The following is a 7,060-nucleotide window of genomic DNA, read 5'->3' on the forward strand; positions in this document are numbered from 1 at the left end:
GGAAAGAGGGAGAGAGGGAGAACACACCCTCCAAATGGGGCATCGTCATGCTGCAGTCCCTTTTGCATTTCTCCATCCTGCCCAGATTTGGGGCATGCATGTACACGTGTGGTCAAACTGTGGTTGGCTATGTGCAATCCAGCTCCCTTTAGCCACTAGTCTAAGAGGCCAACCCTGTATTTGTTTTTGTTTTAAAGATTAAGAAGCACTCTCAACAAGGTCTTATACCATGATCCTCCCAAGCCAGGATCCCCCATGATTCTTTCCAGCCAGCCAGGATCATGGGCACACATCCTGTGTGCGCAGGTCTACCTGGGAATCGAACCAGTGACCTTCCATATGGAAGCAGTGTGTTTCTGCTTAAGTGGTGTATTACTGCCATGCCACTGAGCTGGCCCTTTTTCTGTTTTTAATGATGTTGGAAAAAATCAGCCAGAACTGGGTGTTGACTCTGACTGAATACCTCTTCACTTGGTTGAGTTTTTTTCTTACTGCCCTGTTAAAATGTTTAAAAGTGCAGGAAACACTGGGCATTCAAAAAAAAATTTTATCATCCATTTGCTCTTAAATGTGTGTAAAGGAGCGAGGAAGAAAAGGTTAGCCAGCGCCAGCTTTCAGGGCGTTAACTTAGCATGAAGAATCAGAGTGTCTTTTTGATTAACGTAAGGCACTATGGCTTCAAATAATTGTCCAGCCACGCAGTCATGTAGAGTCATCGTCCTGCCCATGATTTGTTTTGGCGAGGGTGTGCTGGGGCTGCAGAGGGTACTCGGGGCTGTCGTCTGGGACCTACCTGGACAGGTGTGGCCGTCCAGCTGGAGCGCTGGGCAGGCGAGGGCCCACTGGGAGGCCATTTCCACATCACACTTAGTGAGGTAGTTAGGACACCGTGGTTTGGGTGAACTGGTCACAATGGGTGGTGGTGGTTTCTTCTCTCCCCAGAACTGTCTCAACAAACAGCAGCTCCTCACGGCCATCCGCCAGTTGCAGCAGCTGCTGAAGGGCCAGGAGACCCGCTTCGCCGAGGGTATCCGCCACATGAAGAGCCGGCTGGCCGCACTGCAGAGCTCTGTGAGCAGGCTGGCCCCTGACGCCCCCCCAGGTGGGTCCCCAAGTCAGACCTCTGGGGCCCCAGGACAACGCTCAAGCACTTCCCCAGCGATTCCCTCCTCACTGCAATTTGTCTTTGCCTGAGACCACTGGGCCACGCCTCACCTGACGTCTGTGCCCCATGTTTTAACCCCAGTTGGAGTGTTGGAGTGTGCATGCATGCACACGGTGACTACACTGTTCGAGTCCCAGAACCAGCAGCTTGAGAAATATGTCAGGTGCATGTGCGTGCATGCCCACAGTCCCAAAAGGAGGGAGAAGTGGAGAAGGGACTCTGTGTGACCATTCCCCATTGGTGGGGGAGGTTGTGCTTTCTCACCTCCATCTCTGAGCACACGTGCCCTCTGGCAAATTAACAAAACAAAACAAAAGAAGGCATCTGCCTTCTCGCTTCTTACCCAGTCTGAATATCACCCTGTTTTCCCTTATGCTTTTTGTAGTCTAGGTGTCACTGCTTATATGTACATATTACCTTTGCAGACCTGTTGAAAGGCACCACTTTAGAGCTGGACCTGCCTTTTCCTTCCCTGTCCTACTCAGGGAGACAACAGTTGGGCCCAGTTTTGTTTTTTCATTCAAAAAGGGTCTTGCCATGTGTACAGATACATACCACTATGCCTGGCTCACTCTTCTTTTCTTTCTCTCTCTCTCTCTTTTTTTTTTTAATTTATTTCTTCCATGAGAAAAAGAGGTAGAGAGAGACAGCAGACCCTGCCAGGGTCTTCACACTGCAATACACCCCCAGTCTCGGCTGGCCCAACTCATGAGCACATGCACACCGCGTGTGCTCAGGGAGGTCCGGGTTCACACCCCGCGTGTGTCTGGCTGTGTTACCACTGCACCACCACCTGGCCAGCCTCTAGTTTAAGATCCTCCTGCCTCAGCCTCCCCGAGTACTGGGTGGTACCCTTGGGTCAGACTACGAATGGAACCTGGGGCTCCCGTGTGGTCCCATCCTGCAGAGGGCAGCACCGTACAGGGTGCCAATGCAGCTGGGCCCCAGTGTTGTGTTTAATTTAATAGACAATTTTTAGAGTGGTTTTAAGTTCACAACAAAACTGAATGGCAAGCACACTGCTCCCACACCCATCCTCCACCTACACACACATCCCGCCATCCAAGACCCACTCACTGTGCTGATTTGTGCTAGTCCATGAGTCAACAGTGACTCCAGCTTTTCAGCCTCAACATTAAGTCCTCCGAGTCCCCGATTAGCAGTGGGAGTGGTGGGAAGGGCCATGGAGGACTAGTTCCAGGTGTCGAGTGAGGTTGCCGCAGGCACCTCAAGACTCCCTCTGATGAGGGCAGGACTCAGATGGATGCTGGGGAACTTTTCCCTGGTTGCCCCAGGCATGGCCTTCACACCCTCAAGGACCCAGAGATGACTCTGGTTTCCTCTGGCCTCAGGGTGTTGGGGGCAGAGGACAGTTATCCTGTGCATTCTCAGCCAGGAACCTGCGGAATATCTGGCACCATCCACTCCCTGAAGGCACGTTTATCAAGGGCTGCCTTTGTCATGGGGGATGGAGTTTCTTCTGGGGAAGGCATTGCATTTCCTACCTTGTCAGGAATTATAGTGGCAAATCCAAGTCTTAGCAGCACCACATTGACTGCTGCTTGCCTTGGCTCTGCTGGGAACGAGCTGGACCTACGAGCCAATCAGCCCTCACCCTGTACAAGGCACTCTCGCCCAGGCCTGAGCATTAGTGGGGCTCACCATACTCAGGGCAAACTTCCTTCTTCCTACAGTTGGGAGAACTGAGGCCAAGAGAAGTGGATTAGCTGTCAGAGGTCCCTGCCCTAGTGATTTTTTTTCCTACTGAAGGCCCGACTCCACAGAGCCTTCCTGTTTTCATAAGACTGAAGCTGCCTGAGGCCCCTGAGCATTTTCAGTGAAGAGCCCGCCTGGAATAATTTATAAAACTGCCCTGCCCACATTAGAGGCCTTTGTGCACTAGACAGTTGGAAAGGTAGCCATCATGACATTATCAGTCCTCCTGTCCCCAGATTTGAGGGTCTTTCTTCCCTGAAATGAGCTAGATTTTTAAAGGTGGCTCCTTTTAAAAGATTGCCAGTGTAGGCCCAGCCACTGTGCCACGGTGGTAACGCTAGTGCCCTACCTTGCTGGAAGCCACATGGCAACCATGGCTCCGATCCCAAGTGGACATGAAAACATGCTGGGCACGTGCATGGGTGCCCAGGATCCTGAGGACCTGGACAGCTGGGGGTGGGGGATCACAGCATGGTAAGATTCTATAGAGGGTGATTTCTCTCTACCTCTCTCTCGCTTTCTCTTGTCACAGAGGCATAGAAAAGAAAAGGGGAGAAAAGTGTTTGTCGCCATGTATTGTGTCTCTCACATTATGTGCTGGACATCGTGATGAGCACTTGCTGAGCAGGGGGATGCCCTGTATTGGTGCTGCAGAGGACAGGAAGCTGTCAGCATCCCGGTGCAGGGGGTGGGGAGCGTCCCTGTCCCTGGATGAAGGCCGGAACTTTGTCCAAGATCACATGGCAAGTAGAGCAGAAACGATATTTTATTTATTTATGTATATATTTTTTTTTCATTTATTTATTTGTTTTTACTTTGCCAGAGGACACATGTGCTCACAGAGGAGAACTGAGGGAGAAGAGGGGAATGACCATGGGAGACGGTCATCTAGTCAAGAATTTTCTTTTCAAGTTTTTGCATAGGGTGCGTGTGCTCACCAGAGAGAGAAAGTAAGAGGGAAAATGAGAAACCACCCTCCAGGGAATATGGCCATACTGTAATCCCTTCTCCTCCATTCTCCTCCTGGGATTTTGGGCATGCATGCACAGGTTCCTGGTGCGATTTTTCAAACCGCAGGGTCTAGGACTTGAACCACAGTCAACCATGTGGGAGTCCAGCACCTTAACCACCACACCACCTGCTGGCCCCTTCAATAGTTACTTGTTGAGCACTCCTTGTGTGCCAGGCACTCACTGGTGCTGGGCAGAAAGCAGAGACACAGGCAAGCTGCATTCTGAGAAGACCAACAACAAACGTGAAATTTCCAGTGGTTACAAATGCTAAGAAGAAAGCAAAGTGAGCTGATGGACTCAAGCGTGCCTGAGGAGGCCTTGGGTGGGCAGAGTGGGCAGGCAGCACTCTGGGAGGTGGTGGCATTTAAGAGGAGATCTGACAAGTGAGAAGCAGAGAAGTTCTGGGGAGAAAACATTCTTTGCAAAGAGAAGGGCAAAAGCCCAGGTTGTAAGTGAGGCTGAGCCCTGCGCCAGGAGACCCAAAGAAACCCCGTGGGGCTGGAGCTCTGAGAAAGCAGAGCAAGTGGGTGGCAGCTATGGACTGGGGCACTCATCCCAGCAGGAGTCCCAGCTGTGATCCCTCCCACTTGTGAGGCCCTGCATACAACACACAGGGTCTCTGAACCCCAGTCTCCTCGCCTCTTGCTAAGTGGGTGTCACATTATCCAAGAGTGCTCTGAGGAGCCCATGACTGGTGGTGTTAGGTTGCCTCGCATGGCACACAGCCTGCCGTAGGCCCTGGTGGGGACGTCTTGCAGTTCAGAGGGATGTCTGAATAGATGTGGTCCAGGAGGAAGAGCTCCTAATCCTTTCTTTTCTCCTCACAGTTTCCTGCCCAGCTCTGAACGCTCCTCCAGATGGCAGGAAGTTTGGAAGCAAGTACTTGGTGGATCACGAAGTCCATTTTACCTGCAACCCTGGGTTCCGGCTGGTCGGGCCCAACAGTGTGGTGTGTCTTCCCAATGGTACCTGGACGGGGGAGCAGCCCCGCTGTAGAGGTATGGCCCATCCTTCCCATCCCACCGGGTCATTCCTTGGGACTCTTTCTGCCTGAGCCTTTTTTTTTTTTAATAACAAAACAAAACAAAGACTTTTTAAAAAAAAATTATTTTATTTATTTATTTTTATTTGACCAGAGAGGAACACAGTGAGGGGAGGAGAGTGAGAAAGCAAGTGGCCCTTCACCAAGCCACCTGTCGGCTACTAAAATTTCTTATGGTACCAGCAGATGGCATAGTGGTTATGTCTCTGGACCCAGTGGCTTCAAAATCATGCTGAGCACATGTGCGTGCATGCCCAAGATCCTGAAAAAAGAATGGAGGAGAAGGGATTGTGGCGTGGCCAAGTTGGGGAGTGATTTCTCACTTTCCCTCTCACTGTGTCTGTCTCTCTGTCTTTCTGGTGAGCACACATGCCCGAAGACAAAAACCTCTAAAAAGATTATTTATTTATTATTATTATTGTGGTGGTGGTGGTTACTAATTTGCAGTGGGGCATGTGTGCTCACCAGAGAGAGAAAGAGAGAGAGAGAAAGTAAAAATACAAAGCAACCAGTTTCAGGATTTGAACCAGTCACATGGGAATCCAGTTCCCTGACCATCACACCCCCTGCTGGCCCCTCTGCCTGAGTCTTTAATCATTCCTCAACTGCAGACCAGCGGGCAACGAGGGTCTGAGCACTCACTTCCATGTCAGGCCTGGGCTGTTTTCCACCTGCAGGAATTCACTAAACTTCACACCAGTTTAGTCTTGTTTTTCGTATATGGACATCGAGGCACGGAGAGCTTAAGGAACTTGTGCAAGGTGGCAGCGGGGGTGGGGGGCAGGCTGAGCTGATTCACTCCCAGATGCTCTGACCCCAGAGTGTTTGCCCCTCCATGTCTCACTCTGAGACTGCCTGTGGGTGGGGAGGGGAACGAGAGGAAGGTACTGCAGGGGAACATGCCTCGTGGCTCTTTGTTCTTGAGGCTGCCATGTGTGCGTGTCCTCCAGGCTGAGGAAACGTTTCAGGTGTCCTTTGAGTCTGCACTGGGATGTGGAGACAGGCTCCAGGAGAGAACGTTCCAGTGAAAGAAAGGCATGAAGAGGTCTCTCTTTTCTCCATGCTAGGTTTGAAAACACTCCTTTTGAGGGGAGGGGTGGCTAGTAGTTAGAGAGCCAGATCCCACGTGGTCAGCCACTTGCCCTGGAAAGTGGATTGGGGAAGATGAAGCCAGCCCGTACAAAGAAGAGTCCCCAGGAGCTCGGGGTGGGAGCGAGATGCCATGAACTGTTTAAAGAAAATGGCAGCCAAACAAAACATGGGGAAGCTGCCAGCTTCAACAAGGCCAGGCTGAAGAAGATTGAGACACAGGAGAACACCCTGCCAACCAAAGAGACCACCCAGCAGAAGCGGAGGGAAATTTCCTAAGCACCTGGAGGATTCCCCACCCTGTCATCAAGCCTCCAGTCAAGATGTGGAGGAAGAGCCCCCTGTGAAATGGACATGAGACGCTCCTGGGCATGCCACACCAATGGCACTGGCCTGTAGGTCACTGAGGGGACCCCTCCAATCAGACTTCCAAATTCTGCAGTGTGCCCTGGAGCATCATAGAAAAGTATTTGTATACTTAATGAAGATAAAACACACCTCGCTGCAAACAGAGCAAAAAGAAAGGACGAGAGCAGAGTGCAAGTCGCACTGGGCCACGAAGGTCACCCGTGCCCTGCACGACCGCCACGCTGTGGAGCGGACGGCCCACCGGCAAGTGTACCTAGCACGTCTGCTGACCTTTCCCGTAGGCCCACATGGTGACCCGCCCAGTTTTTGCCCTTGAACTTACCAACTCAGCCCAGCTTTGCCCGGGTTCTTTGTCTCCCCTCGGCCCCCAGTCTTTCTCTGCTGACCTCCACACCAGAGGACTGCATGGTGCAGCTGACCCTGGACTTCCACTGGGGCCACATTTGCCATCTAAAACTCGAGGAGCATTGGCTCAGGGGACAGGGTGGTGCCAATCTGTGCTGAGATCTCGGATGGCTGTTTTTCATGTAAGTGTAGACTGGGCATGGGCGTTCCTTCCATGGCACCGACTGAACAGAAATACTTGTTTATCACAGCCAAGCTGTTCAACCAGTTGCTGGACATGGCCTCTTCCAAGTGACGAGACTGCCTGTGGTGACATTCCTG

General features: G+C 51.7%; 1 protein-coding gene across 1 annotated transcript in view; it reads left to right on the plus strand.

The window, feature by feature from the left end:
- Positions 1 to 7,060, plus strand: part of FBLN7 (fibulin 7) — a gene marked incomplete in the record, with an annotated part of 46,166 nt that overhangs the window by 18,017 nt on the left and 21,089 nt on the right. Inside the window, 2 exon segments of the mRNA XM_027774998.1 lie at positions 943 to 1,102; positions 4,722 to 4,892. Of these exon segments, the coding sequence (XP_027630799.1) occupies positions 943 to 1,102; positions 4,722 to 4,892 (331 nt within the window).

This window comes from Tupaia chinensis, unplaced genomic scaffold (assembly GCF_000334495.1).
Source record: "Tupaia chinensis unplaced genomic scaffold, TupChi_1.0 Scaffold000511_1, whole genome shotgun sequence".
In the NCBI taxonomy this organism is placed as follows: Eukaryota; Metazoa; Chordata; class Mammalia; order Scandentia; family Tupaiidae; genus Tupaia; species Tupaia belangeri.